The sequence below is a fragment of the Odocoileus virginianus genome, unplaced genomic scaffold (genome assembly GCF_023699985.2).
Source record: "Odocoileus virginianus isolate 20LAN1187 ecotype Illinois unplaced genomic scaffold, Ovbor_1.2 Unplaced_Scaffold_2, whole genome shotgun sequence".
NCBI lineage: Eukaryota > Metazoa > Chordata > Mammalia > Artiodactyla > Cervidae > Odocoileus > Odocoileus virginianus.
In genome coordinates, this window is record NW_027224264.1 from 7,831,072 (window position 1) to 7,856,800 (window position 25,729).

The following is a 25,729-nucleotide window of genomic DNA, read 5'->3' on the forward strand; positions in this document are numbered from 1 at the left end:
CTGATACAAACAGAAAATCTGTAACAGCTCCTGTGGTTAGCATGCATGCTCAGCCGTGATGGTTTAAGTGCTTGTTGGGAATAACCCAATGGATCAGCAAAGGGATTGTCTGTGGCCTGATGCATCGGACAGAATAACAGACTCACATTAGCAGAGGGAACTAAATTGAATATGGCAGCCTGGTCTCTTTGGTCTCTGATCTACCTCTGCCAAACCTATGCTTCCTGATCTCCACGGTATGGCTCTGCACTGCTTTTTATTTTCCTGTTCTGTCATTCTGGCTCACTGTTAGCATAGAATAAACTGCATACACCTCCCTGAAAGCCACTGCCAAGGTAGTCTGGCTCTGCAGCTCGGACATATCCCATTCCATCTGTTCCTGCCTGAAACAGAGGGCTGGCTACCCAGCTTCAGATGCAGGCAATTAAACTGAGCAAGCAGAATGACACAACTTTTAAGCCGTAGGTTTCTTAACCTACTAAGCCTGCTATACTGCATGCTGGTTGGCCCCAAATGAATTGAGGTTGGGAAAAAAGGCAGAATTGGTCGTTCAGGTTTAGCTTTGACCTCATCCACAACTCTCACTTGTTTTCATCAACTTGAGAGGATTCTGTCCATCTTAGCGATTAATTTGCATTTTCCTCTTCTGCCCTTGCCTTGCCACATGGGAGATAAATGGAGACAATTAAAGGATTCAAGGGTCACTTCTCAGAAGCCTTCATTGATATCCCCACATGATGTCTTAATGCACCTGGACCTCAGCATTGGTTGGGGTGACTCTTCTGGGTCCACCAATGGAGCTTCTGTGACTGCCTCTCTGTGAATACCACGTTGCCATCCTCTGTCCCCTATGAAGACTGTGAGTTCCTTGAGGGCACCTATTGTATCTTGTTTGTCTCTGTGGCCCAGGGTCTAGCGCAAGGGCACAGTGTCAAAGTTTGATAGATTTTAGTGATGATTATTACTATTATTGGTGCTGAGGAAAAGTTATGCCAAAACTGTTCATTGGAAGACCCCATATAAGCACACAATATCCTCTCCAAGCCTCCATTTCCTCATATATCAAATGGAAATAATAATAGTGCCTACTTCATGAGCTTTTGGTAGGTGAGAACTAATGAGACAAAATGTATCAAGTGCTGGGGGACAGAGGTTGGCCCGTATCACCCACTCAACACATACTAGTCGTTATTATTTAGGGATGTGAGGTATATTTGAGGCAGCTTAACTTGTCTTCCAAAGAGAGGAGGCCAATTACTTTTCAGAGAAGAATACACCTTCTATCTCCCAGCCTGTATCTGGCCTCAAAATGACACAGAGGAACTCTTAAAAACTGGTCCATGTCTCCCTGTAATTACGTCAAATAACATGAGAAAAGCCAGCAGAACCACACCCACCCCAGATGCTGACTGTTGTGAAAAGGCCCCATGGGGAAAACCCCAGGGGTGGGGCAGAAACCCACCTAGCTCCATCCTTCCCCACCACACTCCCCCAAATCCAGGAAATAACCACTCTCTCTGCCCAATAATAACATGTGTTCCTAAACATTGACAGACACTGTTCTGTTCTAGACGGTGTGGGAAAATGACATTCCCCGCCCCAGATAGTCTCACCATATTCGTGGAAGGTCAGTACTGCTGCTGTTGACAAAAATTTTCTGAGAAGGAGAAAATGTACAGAGAAAGAGTTTTAAAAAGAAAACTTCCTGCCAACTGATGGGAGATAAGAGAAAGGGAACCTGAAACATATCCTTGAAGAGAATACCATCTATTGGAGAACTTTTTATTCTTCATTAATAACCAACCCCCCCCTCCCCGCCAAAGAATGAAAAATTGAAAAGAACAAGCACAATCTGTGGGTCACATACACGAGACACAAAAGACACCTAGCTCAGAAGGTGTGGGAAGGGAGGCTCTCACCATGGCAGAAGCTTGGGAGCTGTGCAGATTCAGCAAGCAGGCTCTAAGATCGTGTTTATCTACTTAAGAATGTATTTATGCTGGCCTCCTATGTTAACAACTCGGGAATGGTATTAGGTGTGCGCTCCCTATGTCATCTGAACTCCAATTCTACCAACTGCTCTTTGGTGGCTCACTGAGACTCTTCACTCACAAGGTAGGAGTCTGGGTTCCCACAAAGCCAAAAGACACAAAACAAGGCTCCTTTCAAAGCACAACAGCAATCACAAGTATCCCTAATTATACATCAGGGTCTAATAAATGGAGACCGTGCCCTGCAGGTGTCAGCAGGAAAGGCGTGTACAAGATACCCAGACAGGGCCTGCCGTTTCTGCAAGCGTGGAGTTCAAAGTGATTCTCCAATGCCATCTCTGTTAACCGTGGGCGCATGCTGACGATGAATTGGGACTAATTTGGAAACAGTCAGCTGCTGGAGAGTGTGTGCATCAATTCCCTCCCTTCATAATGTATACAGCATTTTGATTGTGGTGTTCAGCGATAAATAACTGAAACGAGTTCTAACTGCTCCGAGAGGCTGTCTTATGTCTTCACCACTGCTTTTGATATTCTCCAGGATAGCGCACATTCAACTTTATATGCAAACCTGAAATGGTATTCAGGAGAAGAAGAGGGGGGAAAAGGCAGCCAATAGATCTTTCACTTTGGGAATTGAAAATAAGATCATATTCAAACTGCAGCATTTATGGCCCAATGCTGAATACATAAGATATGTGACCACTACAAATTCACCTTTCATAGCAAAGCTGTGCTCTAGTAGTGACATAGCTTATTGCTAGATTAGAGCTTTTAGCATGATGAAGGCATCTTTCATCTTCTCCTGGATGAGGGCTGGGTGCTCCTTTGGGGCTGTATTTCTGCCTGTCACAACGCCCAACAGCGCTGAGACAGAGAGCTTACAAGAAGAGGACCCGAGTCATTCACCAAAGGGCTGCATCCAATTTGCAAAGGGAGCACCTACTTGGAGATATCTTATCTGCAAGAGATCACACTCTCTCTGATTGCCATGCTCTGCTAAGGCCAAAGAGAGAGGTCAGCCAACACTGTTTCATGGAATCAACCCAAAGAGCAAATCGAACATCCCAAGTATTCAGCCAATCCAAGTTTTTGACAATATCAAAAAGACAGTTTCAGGTAGGTCACAGTACAGGTTAGTCCCCAGGAAAAGCATACACATATCATGTACATCAGTGTAAACTTACACATTGTTACCATGTACACACACTTAAACCAGGCCAGTTATGGAATGGCTTTCCAGATTCTTCTAAATCCACCCCAAATCTTAGTATATGGATCAGACAGATGTTCATGGATTTTACAAAGCATAAAATGATTCATCAGTGCCGCTGCTTCTCCTTTCTTGAATTTTTGAGAAGTACAGTTCAAATCTTGTATTGCTATAAGTCCTTGGCCATCGTCACAATCAGTCCTAAAAGCTCGCTTTTCAAAGTCATCTCCTGACGCTCCGCTCTTTCTCCTCTCCCCTCTTTAGTCCTTCATGCACCCAATATTCCTGACACCTGCCTCACTCATTTAAATTCCCCAGTGACTAACCCAAAGCAAAGCCCACAGAAGGCATTCCGCAAATCTCTGAATGAATATGAATGAATGACAAAATGAGGACAGCACATGGCTTTGTGACAGCTATGTCAGACGCATGGGGGAACTTTTCACTTACTTCCCATTCTTAGATGTGTTCCGGGCCTTTGCGGATGATGGAGAGTTGGCGCCTGGAGTAGTGTTTGGAGAACCCTGTTTATCCTTACTATACCCACAGAAAGAACAGAAAAAGGTATACAACCATGACCACAGAGACAAAAATGAATTAGTCATTTCATTTCACTCATTTCATTTAAAGACTTGCAAGGTGCCTCTCTTGATCTCTCAACCTCTGTGTGTATCTCTCTGTCTCTCTCGTCTGTCAAAATAAAGCATGATCTTATCCAGAGCTGCCCTTCAAAGGTAAAGAGAGTGGGGACCATTGGTCAAATTCAAAGAACGCTATTCTTCTGACATCCAAAGCTTCAGCTGGTGGATGCCATTCATGATAGCACCACAGCCCAGGGCCCCAGGGAGGCTCTGGCCAAAAAAAAAAAAAAAAAAAGTCTTTAACATAAAATCCTTTATTTGTCTCTGGGTTCTCTGTACTATGAGTTCAGTTCTGAAGCTGCTGACTTGTTGTGAAGTATGTGGATGTCAAATGACTTCTAAAAGTCTTTGGGAGATACTATCAGATGAATTAATAATTCTCACTCATAATGTTAGCATAGGAAGGCCGTGAATCCAGATATTCTTTCAGGAGAGGCACCACCTGCTTCATGAGTAATTGAATTTAAATCTCCACCTTCAATAACTCCACAGCTTATGTCAAACCTTGGAAACAATTACGAAATAAATCACTAGGAAGGTCTGCTTAATCTCATCGGGTTAATAAACGCAGACAAATTAATCACTGGAAGGTAAACAAAGAGGAATAATTGATTGGAGGCTTCTTGATTACTTTATTCTATTTTCTTTATCAAACTATTTTTACCATTATCTTCAATTCAGCTGCTCTGCCTTGAAATTATTACTTTACTTCATCTTCAGATTTCCATGGAAACCAATTCAAAGCCCTTTTCCCCACTTGATGATGTGTGGAATTATTTATCCTGATTTCATCAGAAAGATTTTTTTTGTTAGTAAGATCTACGTCAGCATAACCTTTTACGAAAAGTGAAGGTAAAAAAGAAAAATACATAGCTTGGCTTTCAGTGAGTATAATAGAGCCTTCCAAAGGCACAGAATATTGTCTGAGAGAATGTCAAAGAGCTTTCCAGATATTTATGAATCTTTTAAGTACATCAGAAATAGGTCCCTACAAAGAGCTGTATTTAAATGTGGGGTGAGGTGGGGTTCAGGGGTCAAAAAAGATATTCTGCCTCACATCCATCAGCTTTAAGTGACTCCATGGATGTGACTGGAACAAGAGATAACCATGGGTTCCCGGTGATAGAAACGGCCTGCCATGCAGGAGACCTGGGTTCAATCCTTGGATCCAGAAGATCTGTTGGAGGAGGGCATGGCTACCACTCCAATATTTTGCCTGGAGAATCCCAAACACAGAGGAGCCTGGTGGGCCACAGGATCACAACGAGTCAGACACGACTTAGCAACTAATACTCCCAGTAACTGCCAAGGTGATCCAGATGTGTGTGGGCACAGGGCTAATCAGACAGATGGCAAATTCCAGCAGGTAGGACTGTGTCCAGGAGGACCTCAAAACAGTTCTTTGAAATGGGAGTCACCGAGGTGAGCTCCGATCCTTCTGCTGGAGTGAATGGCTCTGGACAATGGCCACATAGTCTGTCTCAGAGGAGGTGTCAGAAGTCCCCTGAGACAGTGCTGAAGAACTCATGCAGCGCTGCTCCTGCCTATCCATGCTGACTTCCTGGCAAAGAACTTCTTAACCATCCCTGGACCATACCAGTTACCCTTGGCATTCAGAACCGCGTTCAGAAATGAAGTGATAACACCAAACCACTGGACAAAAGATTGGAACTCAGGAGAAGTCTAAAGTGTCTCTTCCAGAAGGCTGCTGCTGTGTCATGTGAGGGATGAAATATGCTGTGTGTTGCAAAATTTAAGCAGGTCTCAATTCCACACATTGGCCACTGAGTCTTCCTCCTCCCAGCCTCTCACTCAAACAGAAGGCAGTGGGAAACTTTGCTAAAAACCTTTGGAAACAAAGACCCTTTTGATCTTGCAGGCTGCTAGGCTCAGAGGAGGTGGGAACACACTGTTCCCCCAAGTCACTAAGTCCATGCATTTTTGTTCTTTTGAATAAAAGACTCCCATCCCAACTGCTGTAGTCCCAAATCTTTTTGCCTTTTTATACTGTTCATGGGGTTCTTGGGGCAAGAACACTTGAATACTGGTAAAGATCGAAGGCAAAAGAAGAAGGCAGCAGAGGATGAGATGGTTGGATAGCATCACTGATTCAATGGACATGAACTTGAGCAAACTTCGGGAGATAGTGAGGGACATGGAGGCCTGGCATGCTGCAGTCTAAGGGATCGCAAACAGTTGGACAGGACTTGGCGACTGAACAACAACAACAAAATCCCCAAACCTGTGCGTTGGGAGCCAAGGATCCTTTAAAATCATGACAAGTGACCATGTTTAAGGCCAGTGCAGAGCTCCACAGGACATCAGGAAAAGCTGTCAGCTGCCTTATTATTGTTAACTGCTGCTTCGGAGGTGGGGGTGGTGGTGCTGGAGCAGTCGTCCTTTAAGTGATAGAAATAAGGACTCCTCTAACCTACTGCCAAATCCTGCAAGTGTAGATTGGAGGGGGAATAAACACATATAGTTTCTCAGAAAAATTTCAGATGGAAGGCAGGGCACCAAGACTAGGGGTGAAAGTAATCAAAAATTCAAAATGTTTATTTCATGCCAGCAGCAGAGATCCACTGACAGGGCAAAAGTGAAAGGGAAAGGGAAAGTCACTCAGTGGTGTGTGACTGACCCCATGAGCTGCCATCCACCAGGTTCCTCTGTCCATGGGGTTCTCCAGGCAAGAATACTGGAGTGGGTAGCTGTTCCCTTCTCCAGGGGACCTTCCTGACCTAGGGATCAAACCCAGGTCTCCCGCATTGCAGGAGGATTCTTTACTAGCTGAGCCGCCAGGGAAGCCCAACAGTGGCAAAATGAACCAGAAAGTGGGGGAGGGACGAGCAGAACAGTGGCAGGCTTGGATCCTTGGAGTTTAACTTTGTAGATGTATCAATATTAAAGACTGTTGTATAGAAAGGCTGGCCAAACATTGAGGGGAAAGAGCCATCGTTCTTCCTCAAAGTTCCAAGCTAGGTAGGTAAGTCTGGACAAGATGCTATGATTTTGAAACCTGGAGAAAGAAAGATCCTGAGTTTTCCAGAAGTGATCCAAGAAAGAGAAAGACAAAATCTTGCAACTGCAAACTGAGAGCCTCAGAGATCTGGAAAAACATGGGTGGACAACCCAAAGATGAAGATGCTGCCAAGGTGACTGACCATGGAAGGAAACATCTGGTAATCCCAAGGGCTTCAGGAATAAGTCCTGCCTGCTTTTAGGCTATATGGGTGATAATTTGGGGTATATGAGGTTCTAGAGGGCTGCCTGAGATTACAGCCAGTTTCCAATTTACACTTCTGGAACAAGAGTACCCCAGCCATCATTATTTTGTCTGTCTCTAGACCACTTGTCAGCCCTTTTGACTTTCATCTCCTCTTTGGATCTTAAAAGCTATGGCCCGAAATCCCAGAGGGCATGGATCCAGGCTTCTCCCACTCCTCAGGAGTAAGCTATCTTCTTCAGAGGGTAAGATTCTTTCCTCTCTCCCTCCCAATCCAGCCTCCTCAAAGACATATGAACACAATTCCAGGTGAGCTCCTGGTAGGAAAATGTAATGAATGCCAGCACTCTCTGTCTGCTTGGTTGGCTGTCCATCAACTATCAAGTAAATCATTTTCCACAGGCTCTACAAATGTCTCCACCACCAGAAAAGTGGAGGAAAAAATCCTGCAATATTATGCACATTGTACTCAGGTGGGAAAACTATGACTAACTCAACTCGTCAGCATTTTCAGAGTGTTTCTGATTGAATAATTTGATGCTGAAATGGCATCCAGTGTACTTCACCCAAAATGGCAATCAGATCCACTCCAATGTGGATTTTTTGTAGGTCAGAGAGGTATCTGAGGGAGAAGAACCGAGCAGTTCAAACGTCCTTGACTCACTTTCTTGGTGAGTGGCATACAGCAACTTCTGCATTTCTTGTAGTACTTTGTAAGCTCTTTTTGAAATTAATTCATCTCAGATCTATGAGAAGTAGTTGTGTTGCTCTAAGCACAACAACACTGAAATTTTAAAAATGAAATTTCAGGGTCCTAGGAAATTGAAATACTATTTCAGGAGGGGAGTTGGGCTATAATACTCATTGTCTACTGTCTTTTATTTGGCACTTAGCATGTGGTACCTGCACACCTGCAGTGTAGTTTATATTTTACTGTTTTTCTGTCTCTCCAGCTAGCTCTTAAGAGGATGCTTCAAAAACATTTGTTAAACAATTGAAAAGGCTGCATTTTGACTCAGTGGAAGAGTTCTGTGATTGATTACTGATGTCTGGCACCAGTGTGAGAGAAGGAAGTGATGACATACCAATCCCATATGTTCCATCCCTAGAGAAGAATAGTCTGGGAAAACTGGATTCCAGTTACTGATGGTTGATCATCACGTGAATCACAAAGACAGGTAAGCTTAGAAAGGATGCTCAAGCAAAAAATCTGTTGCATTTGAATGGCTTTCAGTGTTTTTCCAGTGTGTGTTCTTATAAGTGGTAACAGAGATGAAACCCAAGCTGTTCTTTAGGGGTTACTTTAGGTCTCTCTTGGGAAATGGTAGCTACTCCTTGCTCCCTAGAAATGACCCTCAGCTCCTTAGAACTCCCAGGAAAAGGAAATGTGCTTAAAAAATACAGACTCTACCAAGGATAGAAGCTCTCATCTAGTATTCTTTCCAAAAGGTGCTTGAGTACCCTCTACAGCCTATCACCCCACCACGTGGTTGTCATTTGCAGCCCTTTAAATCATGATTGCTTCCCCATGAAAGCCTGCTTTTCTATTTTCTAAGAGGCTCATGATGCTGAAGTATTTTTGCCCTTGTCCCGTTACTGAGCAAGATGGCTCTTCAAATATTGATTTCCTTTAATTAGAGCTGATGAGGCTTCTTCATTTCATTTTTTGTCTTTCTAGGTTATGTCCTGAGTGCTTTTCTTTCTTGGCTCCGAACTTTTTCATTTTCTTCTACCCGAAGTGTCTAAAGGAGAGTCCACACCTCTTTAAAGCATCCTCTTCTCATGATCTATGGTTTCTGTTAATCATCAAGCAAAGAAAATTCAGTTCTCTAAGCTGTGCTTTCCTTTAGCTTCCTCCCCTAGGTTCCCTTTGCTTAACTATGAGCAATGACTGAGGGTCTTGAGACAAAAGAAAAGCTCATCTTTATTGCTGTGAAGCCTGATGTGGATGTGACCTCTCAGAAGCAACCTCAGGCATTCAAAGCATTTACTCAGAAATCTTGCATTCTAATCCTGGCTGCCAGGAAGGCATATGACTTCCTTGTGTCTTAGGATCATCATCTCTAAAGCAGAGGGCATTCAGTTGATCAGGTAAACCATTCACACAGAAGTTCACAATTACTTTACTTTGCAATTGCAGAGCTCTTGGCAAAGACACCTGGGACACTAGCATTATCTTGCCCTCTCCCCCTCCATGAACTTCTCACTCTCACAACTCACCGCAGGGGGCACTGGGGGCAGCAACAAGACGCTTAGAGATTATTGTTGCTGTTTTGCTCTCTTCACCTCCTGACACTTGCTGCTTCTGCCCAGGGAAGGCAGCTGCATCCCTGAATGCCTAACTGGGATCAAGAAAGAACATCAGTCACTTTCTAAATTATACTGCCTCTTCATCTCGGCTGGCTATTCACCTAAGTCTTTACCAAGGGCTTGGACGTCGGCTACAGACTGTCAAGAGAGGCCACTGGAACTGTGTCCTACCACAACCGAATTCACATCTAGTCCTGGACTATTCCATCAGATAGGGGATCGAGAAGCAAAAAAAAAAAAAAAAAAGATCGTAGTTCTGGCATTGGATGGTTTAGGGTGATTGAGACCTGAAATATGATGGGAGCTTGGACCAGAAGGATCATTATGGGGATGGAAAGAAGGAAACCCTGCACAGCATAGCAAAAGGAAATGACTGAACATTATGGGGATGGAAAGAAGGAAACCCTGCACAGCATAGCAAAAGGAAATGACTGAACTTGAGAAGTGACTCCATCTGGAGAATGAGAATAAAGTCTTTAAGAAAGCTGATGAGAAGGTTGGAAGCTGAATGCCTGGAAAGATGGAGGTGCCAGTGAAAGAGACAGATTAGTTGGAGGGGCATCTGGGCCAGAGAGGAAGATGATGGATTTGGTCAGGAGCCGATCGAGTAGGGGTGTTGATGGACAGTGTCTAGCAGGCAATTAGAGAGATGGCAGTGCAGCTCAAGAATAAAGACAGGGTCAGATGTGCAGTCATCTCTCTCACATGAGAGTCAAGGTGGCGATGGGACAGCGATACACTGTGATTAATGAGTGGACGTTTGGGATGAGGGACAGCCTGGACCACAATCTGCTTTCTTCCACCCCAGTTTGTGATGATTTACAAGTGGGTTACAAAGTCTTATATCACAGGAGATATAAGTGAACTGTGCCAGTTCACTTAGTTGTATAGAGTTCAATGCTAAAGTTAATGAGAAACTGCAGCCCTTGAGCCTTCTGCAGGCCACTGATTTTCTTCATCCTGTATCCATAAGCTGCTTGTCCTCATCCTCTTAGTCCAGACAGATTGCTTACAGGTCACAAGGGGAGAGGTGGGTGGCATCACTGTCTACGCAGTCCCATAACAACAACACCTGACAAAGTACCTCCCAGACTGTTGTCACCTTGGTATAAGGAGGGCAGCCTGGCAGAGAAGCAAAACGCAGCTTTCAACTTCGGCTTCACTTGCAGCTCACATCACTTCCTCTTTGCTCCCCTCTTCCAAGGTCTAACCACGTGGCACGGACTATACCTCTCATCGATTGTGCTAAAATCCTCTCCTATTTTTCACTGTGATTCCCTTCCCTTTTCCTGTTCTCAGCCTTTGCACTGTGCTCCACTACCTGGCACCCTTAGTCACCCTTTCTGAACATCCTTAATGGTACAAAGATGACACAACTTGTAACATCACCCCAGTTGGGGGGTGGGGGCAGCCTGCCTGAGAGCCAGTCAAGAGCTTTGCCCTTGCAGAGCTAAAATACAACAGACCTCCTGAGTTGAGCTGAGTTCTGGAGGGCACTCTTTAAGGAACTGTGGCCATGAACTTTTCCACATCGAGGCAAGCCTTGGCCTGGAGCTCTTGGTCTGCAACCTACCCACTGACTCACCGAACTTCTCTGAGTCTCAGTCTCTTCGTCTGCAAGTCCTACTTCTTAAGCCCACAGCATAGTTTTGCAAACTATAAAACCTTAAATGATGTATTTGCTGTGTGCCCTTCATCGTGCTGGGACTTGGGGACGTATTGATGAGTGGGATAAGTTCCTGCCTTCAGGCAGCCCAGAGGCCAGGGCAGGTTAGCATGTTAATTGTTACAAAACAACACCACATACCAGATGGGACAAAGCAAGTGTGAAAAAAATATTGAGTTGGCCAAAAAGTTTGTTTGGGATTTTCTGTACCATCTTATGGAAAAACCCAAACGAAATTTTTGGCCAACCCAATACTAGGGAAATAAACCAGACAGTAGCCGCCTATGCTTAGGAGAACCAAGGAAGGCAAAAGTAAAGCTGAATTACTAAGACAAAAATGACAATTTTTGATTTGCATTAACCTACCTTCCAACAGTGGCTTCGAGACTTAGATGTCAGCATTACCTGGAGAACTTGTAAAACCCAGATGGCTGGGTCGGACCCCCAGTCTCTGATTCAGCAGGTTGAGGAAGTTCCCAGGTGATGCTGACATAGCCGGCCTATGGAGCACATCTTGAGAACCAGTAGCTCATGGCTTCTTGGCCTTTTGGCTAAGATCAGGCAGGCAGAACCACTGCCTGACAAGACACATGAGAAAGCCACACTCAGCAGCCTCCGAGGTGTTACAATCTGCCATTTGCATTGGCTCTGTTTTCCAGGCAACGTGATTAGACTCTTCCGGATGAAGTGTCTCCGCCATTCCACCGTGCTGCTCCTGAGTCAGGAAAGAGGCAGACACAAAGGGCTGCCGACATCCAGCCCTGGAGCAGCTCGTCTTTCCTGAGGAAGTGGCAATTACTGCAAACACCACAGAGTGGAGCTCAGAGCCGGTGAGAGAAAGATTGGATCTGACAGCATTAATTGAGCTTGAAGTTTTATTTACTGAAAATGATCTGGCGTAATTAAAAATTCACAACTGGAGTCTAGCTGGTGAGCATTATACATTAGGGAGTCCCTAAGAGGAAGCCAGAAAAGTCTCAGTGAACTTTTAGGAAAAGCCAAAGAGGCCAATTACCGTGGCAGGAATTAGCACACACAGAAGAAAGCGAAGTCCATTCATTTCCTCGGAAGTGTGATTCTGACTTTAGACTTCAGAATGACATGAACCAAGGCTGTTGCCAGTGGGGCAGGCAGGAACAGATCATTTATTCGTTTCCTTTTCCTTGGTGAACAATTACTTTGTTTTGACTTTCCACTAACTCTGTTCTTATGGTATTTTCAAGAATGCCCACTCTGACTGCATGTTATATATTAAATTGAGGACAATGGAGGTAAATTGTGTTCCTCTCTGTTCATAAAGTTAATTTCTTGAGACATCTGTCATATAGAAGGTTTTCAGTACCTGCTGTTAAGCATCCTGATAAATGTGGCTTCTGACATATGTCTGTTGAATAGAACAGACTAACCCATACGAAGTTAGAAGTTTTGTAACAGACTCATGTGCCTTTCATTTTTTGTTCAAATGACTATATCGGACTGCACTGTAGGCTTACAAACATGATAAGACTATTGCAGTGCCATTTCTCGGCTCCAGTGCCCACAGATACGAACTTGAGCAGACTAAAACCAGCAGGAATCAGCACTTTGGAGAATGGCATTGCCAAATGAACTGAAGGCAACACTGAAGTTGTGGGAAGAGCATGGGTGCTGGATCAGGCAGATGCGGGGTCACCTTCTGTCTCTGTAACAGCTGGAGGATCTTGGACAGGTTGGATGACGCAGGCAGGATTGCTCCTGCCTAACCAAGGCCTCTGATCTTAACACTGGGGATTCAGGGTACCAATTCTCTAGCTGTGTGTTGGAATTCAAAATGAAGAGCATTCAAATATACTTTTGTGGCTGAACTCCACATCTTAAGAGCGTTCTAAAGGGGCTTCCCAGGTGGTGCTAGTGGTAAAGAACCCACCTGCCAATGTAGAAGACTTAAGAGACACAGTTCGGGAAGATCCCTGGGAGGAGGGAATGGCAACCCACTCCAGTATTCTTGCCTGGAGAATCCCGTGGACAGAGGAGCAAAGAGTCGGACATGACTTGAAGCAACTTGGCACACAGCACATACAAGGTGCTGATTGTATTCAACATGTAAAATTGCAGCTGGCTCCTTTGAAATAAAGTGGAAGGGCCATGTCCACAAGGTGTTGAAAGTGTTTTCTGAGGTAGTTAGGAAAGAAAAGTTCTCTCAACTCTGCTCTAGAATGTTTCTTTATAGCACTGTATCTGTAAACCAAAGGTTTTCACACATTTCTCTTCATTTATATTGAGGACAGTTTAAGACTCAAAAATAATTCCATTTTCAAACTGCTCAAGCGTCACCCATTCAGGGATCACATATCTGTGTGAACGCATGCTGTTTCTAAGTAGGGGCTCTTTTACCAATGTCATCTGTTTTATGATGCATATAGGCAACTTCTAACTTGCTTTTCTGAGTGAAATCCAATAATCAGCTTCTTTCTATTGTGTTCCAATTTGGAAATCTGAGTATTATTCTACTGTGTATGTTCATGGAAGATTAAAACACTAAAAATTCATGGAAACAAATCTTGTTCTCCATCACTCATTAATCACTGTTAAATGCTAGGTCTTACATAATTTATAATAATATACTTCTTTCCACGAATATGAGTGTTTAATAACAGTCTAGTCTGACACAGAACACTTAGCTAAGCCAAAGATTAAGATGAAGGCTCTTTATTGAATATACCCCACTCCAGGCAAGGGAAAGACTCAGAAATATGGAGCTAGACATGTCCTCAGAAAGAAGAAAGTAAGGTTCAGAGAGGAGAATGGATGGATCCAAGGGAGATATCCAAGGATGGACATTGAGTTAATGACAGAATTTGGCTGGTACCTGGCAAACTGGGCCAGCGCCCCTACAAAATACACAACAAGGCAGGAAGGCTTGGGACCAAAGAAGAGGTAAACTTGAATGAACTGCAGCTCTATTTGCCAAAATAAGTAGTACAAGAAGCAAGGTGGGGAGGAAAACTTTGAGAGTGGGGAGAGTGTGTGGAAGGAGATGAGAGGTCCAATTTTGGGTTATGCTGAGATTCATGTGCCTGTGGGACACAAACTGACAACTGGATCTATGGTTGCAAAGCTTAGTTACATATACATCAGCTGAAGAATGGTCTCTAGAGATTTTGGAGTCTTCAGCATACTGGTGGTATTTGAAAATCTTAAAGTAGAAGAGGTTATACAGGGAGAGTATGTAGAATGAGAAAAGAAGAGCCTGGGAAGAAGATTAAGAAGAACAATCTAGAATGGAGAAAGCAGGCTCATGCAAACCAAAAGGAGAAACTGGATCTGGAAGCATGGATGTTGCAATCATAAGAGACGCATTTGCTGATTGTAAGACAGTCTTGTGTTTTGGGTTTCCAACTGCTCCATGTTGCTTTCTCCTAGCACACTTTTCTAATTAGTTGTGGTATTGCATCAGTTATGCTGTCCTTTATAATGCCAAGAGTATTTGATAGAGGAGAAGCCTTCTTGATCACACGCAAACTATTCTCATCAATTCCTGGAAAAGATGATGCGAAGTATGCTGAAGGAAGCATCTTGTACCAAATAAATCCATAATTTTCAGCTTTAGACATATTTTTTCCGTCTGTCCTCACTTATCGAAACAAAAGTCAATAAAAACAGAAACTGTTTTAGTGCCTAACCTAGATGAAGCAACTGTACTAAAGTTTATGCAAATATAGTTATAATCTCCCAAAGAGCACTAGTCTGCTTTTCATTATTGTTCCTGTTGTTTGCTTCCTCTATTATGTACAAAATCAGAAATGGGCCTGAGTGCTCCCCCCTTGGCTTTAAAAGGAAATCTTGACTCTGGAATAATCAGAATTCAAGTCAATACGGCAAGACCCACATGTTTTACACTTGCGAAGGCCTGGGCTTCCTGGGAATCCTGATAGCATCTCTGTCACCTCTTTGTAACATAGGTTCTGTTCTTTGAAATAATGGCCCTCTAGTTCAAGACAGCAACTAAACAGTCAATTTACTATTAACAAATTCTTTAAATCTATATAAACTGGGTGTCCACATATTTCTCCAGAGCAAACACTGAAATCACAGCGGAAGATCTCACTGTCTGGGAGCACTTCTTGGCTTAGGGAAAATGGAGACATGGAGAGATAGAAAACGACAGTGATAAAAACATGAAAGGCACAAATGAAGCTTATTACTGTAAAAGTCTAACCCAATGTTCATAACAGCAATATTTATAGTAGCCTGGACATGGAAGCAACCTAACCGTCCATCAATGGAGGAACGGATACAATGGAATATTACTCAGTCATAAAAGAGAATGAAATTGGGTCATTTGTTGATGTGGATGGACCTAGAGCTGTCATACAGAGTGAAGTAAGTCAGAAAGAGAAAAACAAATATCGTATATTAATGCATATATGTGGAATCTAGAAAAATGGTACAGATGAACTTATTTGCAAAGCAGAAATAGAGACACAGATATAGAGACAAAAGTATGGATACCAAGGGGGAAGGTGGGGTGGGATGAATTGGGAGATTGGGATTAACATATATACACTACTCTGTATAAAATAGACAAATAACAAGAACCTATTGTACACCGCATGAAACTACCCAGTGTGTAGACCTACTGTTTTGTGCTGTGCTTAGTCACTCAGTCGTGTCTGACTCTTTGTGACCCCATGGACTGTAGCCCACCAGGCTCCTCTGTCCATGGGGATTCTCCAGGCAAGAATACTGGAGTGGGTTGCCATGCCCTCCTCCAGGGGATCTTCCCAACCCAGGGACTGAACCCAGGTCTCCTGCATTGCAGGAGGATTCTTTACCGTCTGAGCCACCAGGAAAGCCCGGTGGTGACCTAAATGCAAAGGAAATCCAAAAAAGAGGGGATATATGTATATGTATAGTTGATTTACTTTGCTGTACAGAAGAAAGTAACAACACTGTAAAGCAAGTATATTCAATAAAAAATAAATAAAGCAAAGAACAAAGTCCTTGTGAAAAATGTCCTCCATACTTGCCAGGAACAAATCCTACTATGTGAAGATCCTGCCTTCTTCCTTACCTCCCTCAACCTTGTGAGAAAATGACTGCCCTCACTCTGTTATTGATGCTGTCTATGAAGGGATGCCAAGAATGTTAAACCATATTAAGCCACTTCCAGATCCCTCAATGGGAAATAGATGGGTCAGAACACCCCAGCAATGGGTTGTAAAGAATGACTCCAGATATGCTCTGAAGGGCCAGAACCTACCTTGGAGTTCAAGAATGTCAGTTAATCACCATGCTCTTGGGAAATAGACCAGTTCTTCAGACTGCATCTGGAAGGGGTAGGGGGGACCCTGAAAGTAGCATAGTAGATTCCAAAAAGGGAAAATAAAGTTGACACTCAAAGGGAAACAAGATGGTATTTCTCTCAGGGAAACCCACAATGGGGAGGAGAGGCATCCAGATAGATGCATAAAAGGGATACGAACGATCCTTTGTGGTTTAGGGGCAAAAGAAATGTGTTTTCTAAAGCCGTTCCATGCTTCTCCTGGGACTCTTAGAATTACGGATTTTGTGACCTTGTCTACTCTATGCTAATTGTGTTTTCCTTTTATTTTTCTCAGTGCGATTTATTAATGTTACCTTTGATATTCTCAGCTTGTCTGAGGCTTATGGGAGGGTCGTTCAGCATGAAAGTGACAGAAACTCAAGAGGGAGCTGAAACCCCAGAAGCCAAGTGTGACCCTCTTACTCTCAAAAAGTTTTGCTGTTCTTTCTTTCTTTGAAATCTCCCTCAGGAGCTCTTGTTCCACTCATTTCTTATAGGCCTGGCTAAGACTGCTGTTTAAATTAAGGGGACATAGCCTTTACCACTGGCTTGCCAGGATGTCAAAACTGAGCCAGACCTTGTCAACACACATTGTCCAACTGCCTATGGTTCCAGAGCAAGGTTATCCATGGCCCATGTGAGACCATGAACTCCAGGGACTCAATAGCTTGCAGGCCTGGGCCCTGACCCATCCAATTTTGGTTTCTGGGCACGGTATAAAGTCTGTTTTCCTGGACAACATCTTTTCTGGAACAGACTGTCCCTTTCAATAAATGAGCAGATAGACCAGAGTCAATTTTTAATTCTGTCAATTGATGGCCACAAACTGAAAGTCAAGCAGAGCAGCAACAACAGCAATCCTAGTATCAATAATTGCCCCAGGGCAGCGATGCCCATGCTGAAAGGTTCTGGTTTAAGTGGAAATTTCCTTCTTGGCAGTTTTATACAACTGGCTCCAGAGATAAGAAAAAAACAGGGAGGTGAACACTGCTCTATGTACCCTTGCCACTTTTTCTGGTATTTGCAGGCATCTAGAATTACAATGAAAGATTTATATAGGGGAGAAGCATCAAAGCTAGGGTGGAAATAAGGGCTGTGACTAACATAAACACAGTTTATTCCAAGAAGCCCAAGGTTAGAGTTAGCAGCATGGGCCAGGGAGAATGCAGGTTGGTGTTAGACCATTGCAGGCTAGGCCACAACAAAATTTTTTTGTCGTTTATAACCAACCACTATCCTAAATTAAAACTAGCTTCTCCTACGGTACACCTAAAATATGACCCTGGGAAAAAAACAAGATCAATAAAAATATTTTTAAAAGGGAGAGAGACTCATTTTCAAAATCTTGGACAGTATGATATTTGAAACTGAGTTTTGGAGGAAACTCAGAGGATTAGCTCTGAGTTTCCTAGCAACTAAGGTCATAAGGGAAACAAGTTGGATAACAGCATTCTCAACTTGTGATAAAAAGGAAGGGCAACATTTTGTCAGGGGAGTCAAACTTATTCCTGGTGTTGAGTCTAAGAAGCACAGATTTCTTTGGAAATACAGAAGTGTTTCTAGAGGACAATGTCTTACACAGACCTTTTCAAAAGTCAAGTTGAGAGGAATATAATTTCCAGACTGTAAAATTCATCCATGTTTAGCAGCTGAGGATATCATGTTAAAAGGTAAGCCAGTGGCAGCCACACCACATTAGCTTAGCTGCCTGTGGGTGGCTACCACTGGCTGACCTTCCCCTTGACCTAACTAGATACTGGGGGAGGGGGAGGAAAACAGAGAGGCAAGCATTTGAACATGGACCCTAGACCAGTGGTTACCCAAACCACCTGCTTACTGGACTGCAGAAAAGATAGATCCCATTGAGTCATCTGTGTCATGGCTATGCTTCCCTAGTACAGCTCAACTGCCTGGATCCTGCCCCCACCTCAGCAGTTGTATCTTCTGTCGACATCCTTTTGGGAGCCAGGGAGATGGCCAAAATCTGCAGAGAAGCCCTTCTTCCAATTTCCCTTGGGCTTCTTTCTTTGTTCAAGATGCCTAAGGCATTGCTCTCCTGTCAAACTCTATCACCCATTCTCTTTCATCCTTACCTCCTCCTTCTATCGGCAATTCTCATCCTATGCCTTCTGTCAATTCCTCAGGGCAGGGCACTGGCTCATCACCTGAACTGCAAATCTAATGATTTGATGCACTTTGCAGGTTCAGAGATCACTTTTTTCTTTCTTGCTCATAGCTTATCAAGGAACAGAGTAAGGAAACAGATATCTTTCCCCAAAGGCATACTCCATTTAATCAAAGAAGACACAAAAAGGCACCAGGGCAAACAAAAAGGCTCCCTCTTTCCAGACCTTAACAAATTAAAACCCACATTAATTAATTCTCTGGCCTTTTAATTGTTCCTGGATTAAATATACTGAGGTGATTTTTCATTCCAGCCCAGGTTTTCACAAGCTCAATAATTCACTTAGGGAATTCTGACATCACATATTTGGCCCTGCTTGTCTATGAAGTTAAAAGAAGTAACTCATTAGCAAGTAAGAGGCATTAATTAGATTTTGGTAAATTTACACTCCTGAAAGATGCTAGTTCCATCTAGATTGTTGGAAAGAGAACCAGGCTCAGAGTTACTTGGCAAATGAGGAGTCAGTGTCGGCAGTGTGACAAAGTCTTAAAACTGATCTTTAGCAGGACCACCGGGGCCTATACTATATCCAATGCATGCTGGTCCTCTTAAAGGTGTCACCTGGAGAGGCTGTATACAGATTCCAAGGATACTGCCAGTATTCACAATGTTTCTAGAGTTCTTCTCTGGAACTATCTTCACAGACAATTATGAAATATGTGAGAAATACCATTCATAATTGTGAAGCCACACCTCACTTTGGGCCCCAACCATAGAACCAAGTTTGCCCATCCAATTAGTACATCATAATTACCTTCTGATGACATTTTACTGATCCGTCTAGTCAAAGCTATGCTTTTTCCAGTAGTCATGTATGGATGTGAGTGTTGGACCATAAAGAAGGCTGAGTGCCAAAGAATCAGTATTTCAAACTGTGGTGCTGGAGAAGACTCTTGAGAGTCCCTTGGACTGCAAGGAGATCAAACCAGTCAATCCTAAAGGAAACCAATCCTGAATATTCATTGGAAGGACTGATGCTGAAGCTGAAGCTCCAATACTTTGACCACCTGATGCAAAGAGCTGACTCACTGGGAAAGACCCTGATGCTGGGAAAGATCAAAGGCAGGAGGAGAAAGGGACAACAGAGGGGACAGGGGACAGAAGATAACTATTTCCTTACCCTGTCCATCTATCCAACCAATAAATGTTTGGATGGCGTCATTGACTCAATGGATATGAGTTTGAGTAAACTCCAGGAAATAGCAAAGGACTGGTAAGCCTGGCAGTCCATGTGGTCACAAAGAGTCAGACAAGACTTAGCGACTGAACATAACATAACCTAATGCACGCTACAAGGACAAAGATGTCTCCTTCAGAAAGCAGAGTCAAGAGAACACGCTACCAATGCAGCTACATGGAAAGCTTGATTTTGTTGAAGAAATCTGCACCCTTTTTCATCTATTAATTCTGCTATGTTTGTTAAAAAATAAATCTGTTGTCCTTTTATTCATGGTACTGCTTTGGCTTCATTCTCCTTTTGATTAGAAATAAATCCTAATACCAGTAGTCCTAGATAATTCTTTGAGAGTATTCTTAGTAGGTAAGGATGAAAGACCCAGGTACCAAGCTGAAATTTGCCCCTCACCTTTTAGCTCCTCCCAACATGTGATGTTTCACTGACTTCTCTAATGGAAATACTTCTGCTGATGCATAAGGAAATAGATTTATACGTCAGTGCCTTCAAAGGTCCATTAAACATAACATTATTTAAAAGCACATTAACTGTCCTAACCAGTGTCAAACAACACCAGGGAAGCACGGGAGTTTGAAGACTAATACAGAGTTTCAGGATACTGAATGAGAATGTAAATCACAACTCTCACTAATTAAAACTTTGGCCCTTTGATTGCTCCTGGATTAAGTTCACTGGGGTGATTTTTCATCCTTGCCTGGGTTGACACAAGCCCAATAATTCACTCCGGCATTCTGACGTCACCTGCTTGGCTCTACTTGTCTCTGGAGTCAAGAGAGGTATCTCATTAGGGAGGGAGAGGTATTAATTAGACTTTTGTAAATAGCGACCATGAAGGATTCTAGCTCCTGATTTCACCCAGACTGTTGAGAAGAGCACTATGTGGACAGTTGCAGAATCTGGGTCTTTGTTCTAAGCCATCACCAGTCCCTCAATTGATTGGTACACCTCGGTTTCACACAAGTGAAAAATGGGATAAAACAAGGCAGTCTCACTACCTGACCTCACAGAATAATGATGGTGATAAATAGGAAATGTCAGGTGATAAAATTATTTTATAATTAATACATGGGTGATGATTCTGTTTTTATACTCATTATAGCAGTCAAGGCCTTACTGCACAAGTTCATAGCTCTCATCTACTATTATTTCAACAACAGTGCACTTGCCACCTGCTACAGGCAAAGCTCAAGTGTTACAAAAATATTATGCGCTCTTAACTCTCAAAGAGATTACTGAGTTGTAATGTTAAATTCTAGGACACTCAAATGAGCCCTCTTCCTTGCCCCTTGCAGCTCTGTCATGGTACATTTAGGAGCACTAAGGGAATAATTAGTTCACAGTAGTGAACTGGCTTTGTGATCCTTTATACACCAACAGAAGTCCTCTACTGCGCCCACTGTATTCACACTTTTCCCTTCTCTACCAGTCGTGGCTTTCTTTGCCTTGCTGCCTGGATGCCCTCAATCCATGTGTCAGGTCCCCTTATGAGTCTTCTGAAATAGAAGTCAAGGACAGGCCCCTTGGGGGTATCAGCAGTAGAGGAGGGGAGGGGGGGTTTGGATGAACACTCCAAGGTACTACTTTCTCCTGGGAGAAGCTGGATGATGAAGAGGAGAGCCAGGGAGCCAGGGCTCATTTGGATGGCTATTTCTGCTATGTTTGTTGAAGCAAGCCTCATTACCTCATAGTGTTGCTTGGCTTAATGAAGGCCCTTGCTGAATAAACAACCGTACCTAGAGGCAATATGAGCATTCTGAGCCCGTGAAGGGCACTCTTCTGTTGGGGGAGAGGGAGAATCAATGGCGAGTGATGGCTGAGGGATCAATACTTCTCTGAATGAGTTTCATCGTAAGCGACACCCCTTTGGGATAAGGAAGGGCCGACTGGAAATCAATCAAGGTTATCAACTAAACAACACTACTGAGAGTACTCAAGTGTAACATTTGGAATGTAAACTGGTGATCATACAAGAAACCGCAAGGAAATTGCTTGTAACCTGGCCAGACAGAAGACACCGATAAGTCGACATTTCCGAGAATCTTCATACAAATCTTCAGTTGAGTAACTAGACCCATCAGTGGAAAGCTTTCTTTCGATTTCAGAGAAGCCTTCTGAAATACAAATTTCAGCTGCTTTGGATGACTTTAGCAGAGTATAAAAGCCAGGATGGGGCAGAGTTGGGGGCGGGGACCCCATCTCTTAGACGTCACAAGAGCCAAAAGCAAGAGAGTTATAGAAACCTATGAAAATGGCAAGATCTCCAAAACAAAATGTAATTGGAAATGTAAGCTCACAATTATATGAAACCATTGATTAGAAACATAAGAAACTAATGGGAAAATTACAAAGTACAGCACTCAAAATAATCTGGTTCAAAGAGGCAGTGATGGAAATGTGAAGCTGAAAGGCCACTGACCATCTCAGCTGGGAGACTAAATCTCAACTAGGCACAGAATCCATCCTTTTCTTAGATTTCAGCTGCACTAATACAGGTGCTTGGAAAAGAGGGAGAAAGCAGAAAACTGCCTTAACAATGTGGGCTTAAAGAACAGTTTAGTTCAGTCACTCAATTGTGTCCAACTCTTTGCGACCCCATGGACTGCAGCACGCCAGGCCTCCCTGTCCATCACCAACTCCCAGAGCTTACTCAAACTCACGTCCATCGAGTCAGTGATGCCATCCAACCATCTCATTCTCTGTCATCCCCTTCTCCTCCTGCCTTCAATCTGTCCCAGCATCAGGTCTTTTCTAGTGAGTCCATTCTTCGCATCAGGTGGCCAAAGTATTGGAGTTTCAGCTTCAACATCAGTCCTTCAATGAATATCCAGGACTGATTTCCTTTAGGATAGGACTGGTTGGATCTCCTTGCAGTCCAAGGAACTCTCAAGAGTCTTCTCCAACACCACAGTTCAAAAGCATCAATTCTTTTCAGTGCTCAGCTTTCTTTATAGTCCAACTCTCACACCCATACATGACTACTGGAAAAACCATAGCTTTGACTAGATGGACCTTTGTTGGCAAAGTAATGTCTCTGCTTTTTAATATGCTGTCTAGGTTGATCATAGCTTTTCTTCCAAGGAGCAAGCATCTTTTAATTTCATGGCTGCAGTCACCATCTGCAGTGATTTTGGAGCCCAAGAAAATAAAGTCTGTCACTGTTTCCATTGTTTCCCCATCTATTTGCCATGAAGTGATGGGACCAGATGCCATGATCTTTGTTTTTTGAATGTTGAGTTTTAAGCCAGCTTTTTCACTCTCCTCTTTCACTTTCATCAAGAGGCTCTTTAGTTCTTCTTCATTGCTTCATTGACTTCTTGCTTCATTGACTATGCCAAAGCCTTTGACTGTGTGGATCACAACAAACTGGAAAATTCTTAAAGAGATGGGAATACCAGACCACCTGACCTGTCTCCTGAGAAATCTGTATGCAGGTCAAGAAGCAACAGTTAGAACTGGACATGGAACAACAGACTGGTTCCAAATCGGGAAAGGAGTAAAGAACAGTTAATCGGTGCAAAATATGTCTTTAAACTGCATGAGAAATGATTCATGGGTTGAATGCCCCAAGGTGTAAAATGTGCCTTCCTAACCTTCCAGGTCTGATCCTCAGCCACTTCATTTATCTCCTGAGCCTCTGTTCTAAGCCAGCATCAATCTTCTCTCATCCTTAGTGATGAGTTCTAGGAAGAAGCTGTAGGTGAGTATTTAAATTCCTGCTGGAATTCCATTATTTAAAAATGTCCTTGGAAAGCCTAGCTTTGTATGGCATTTTGGTGGGAGATGCCACAGTGAAGAGACTGGTAATTAGCCAGAAATTGGTACAAATAACTGCCTGTCCCCACAGCATATGCAATAGAAAAGCCAGTGCTATTAGAGGTATCAGAATCTACACCTTTTTTAAAAGTCAAATTGCTGACTTAACCATTCAGGCTTAAGCTACAGCTAATCAATACAAAATGTGACCTCGAATGGCCTGTAGATACCAAATTGCTTGCTGCTAGTTATATGAAACAGGTCATTACAAAGGACAAATGATAAATTTTCCTCTTAATGTCATTTCAGATTATTAGGAAACTTAACATTGTATTTTAGAAAGTATAAACATCTCATGTACCTCTATAGAAAAGAATTGATAGACTGTCACCACAGCACAAGATTCCAGTTTTTGCACTCTCTGACATAAATCACAGCAGGATCCTCTATGACCCACCTCCCAGAATATTGGAAATGAAAGCAAAAATAAACAAATGGGACCTAATTAAACTCAAATGCTTTTGCACAACAAAGGAAACTATAAGCAAGGTGAAAAGACAGCCTTCAGAATGGGAGAAACTAATAGCAAACGAAGCAACAGACAAAGGATTAATCTCAAAAATATACAAGCAACTCCTGCAGCTCAATTCCAGAAAAATAAATGGCCCAATCAACAAAATGGGCCAAAGATCTAAACAGACATTTCTCCAAAGAAGACATACAGATGGCTAACAAACACATGAAAAGATGCTCAACATCACTCATTATCAGTGAAATGCAAATCAAAATCACAATGAGGTACCATTACACGCCAGTCAGAATGACTGCTATCCAAAAGTCTACAAGCAATAAATGCTGGAGAGGGTGTGGAGAAAAGGGAACCCTCTTACACTGTTGGTGGGAATGCAAACTAGTACAGCCACTATGGAAAACAGTGTGGAGATTTCTTAAAAAACTGGAAATAGAACTGCCATATGACCCAGCAATCCCACTCCTGGGCACACACACTGAGGAAACCAGATCTGAAAGAGACACGTGCACCCCAATGTTCATCGCAGCATTGGTTATAATTGCCAGGACATGGAAGCAACCTAGATGCCCATCCGCAGACGAATGGAGAAGAAAGCTATGGTACATATACACAATGGAATATTACTCAGCCATTAAAAAACAACAGATTTCAATCAGTTCTAATGAGATGGATGAAACTGGAGCCCATTATACAGAAAGAAGTAAGCCAGAAAGATAAACACCAATACAGTATACTAATACATATATATGGAATTTAGAAAGATGGTAACGATAACCCTATATGCAAGACAGAAAAAGAGACACAGATGTATAGAACAGACTTTTGGACTCTATGGGAGAAGGCAAGGGTGGGATGATCTGAGAGAATAGCATTGAAACATGTATATTATCAAGGGTGAAACAGATCACCAGCCCAGGTTGAATGCATGAGACAAGTGCTCGGGGCTGGTGCACTGGGAAGACCCAGAGGGATGGGATGAGGAGGGAAGTGGGAGGAGGGTTCAGGATGGGAAACACATGTAAATCCATGGCTGATTCATGCCAATGTATGGCAAAAACCCTACAATATTGTAAAGTAATTAGCCTCCAACTAATAAAAATAAATTTTAAAAAATTCCAGTTTTTGAACTTGATTCTAAAAGTATGGCGGTTAATAGTATACGTTATTGAATTCAGTAATATTGAACAGAGTGTTCCAATGTCTAAACTCCCCTCTGGTTAATAGCTGGGGCCCAGAGAAACTTATCTAACTTTTTCAGATCAGGAAGCTACCTTTATTTAAAGCAGGAGTTGACAAAACGTTTTCTATAAATATTTTTGGATTTGCAGACTTTGGTGCTGCAGCAAAAAAGTAGACACAGGCAGCACATAAACAAATGTGTGAATTTCATGGCATTGTGAAGTGTCAAAAAATAGGTTTCTTAAGTATGAAAAAGCCATTTGAAATAAAAAGCAAACTAAGCTCACAGGCCATGGCAAACGACAATGGACTAGAATGACTTGAATGGCTGACCTCTGATGTAAACCCACTCCAGCAACTTCCCCAAGACATGGAAAGTCTTCCGTTTCCAAAGGCACTAACTTTTAAGTAGAAACCTCTGAGAGATTCAGGTGCTTTATGTTCAAATAGCAGAAGTTTACCCCAGTGAATATATGAGTTTGGGAAAAAGAGACATAATTTTTGTTAAGTTCTAATCCCATACAGAGGTTCCTCAC

General features: G+C 42.8%; 1 protein-coding gene across 2 annotated transcripts in view; it reads right to left on the reverse strand.

The window, feature by feature from the left end:
* The window catches only part of HS6ST2 (heparan sulfate 6-O-sulfotransferase 2), a 333,770-nt gene that overhangs the window by 39,550 nt on the left and 268,491 nt on the right, over positions 1 to 25,729 (reverse strand). The window contains exon 4 of one of the 2 annotated variants that reach the window (XM_070462296.1): positions 3,655 to 3,741. The exons of the other annotated variant lie outside the window; for it this stretch is intronic. Within the exon in view, the coding sequence (XP_070318397.1) occupies positions 3,655 to 3,741 (87 nt within the window). The remainder of the gene's footprint in view (positions 1 to 3,654; positions 3,742 to 25,729) is intronic. 2 annotated transcript variants of the gene reach the window in all.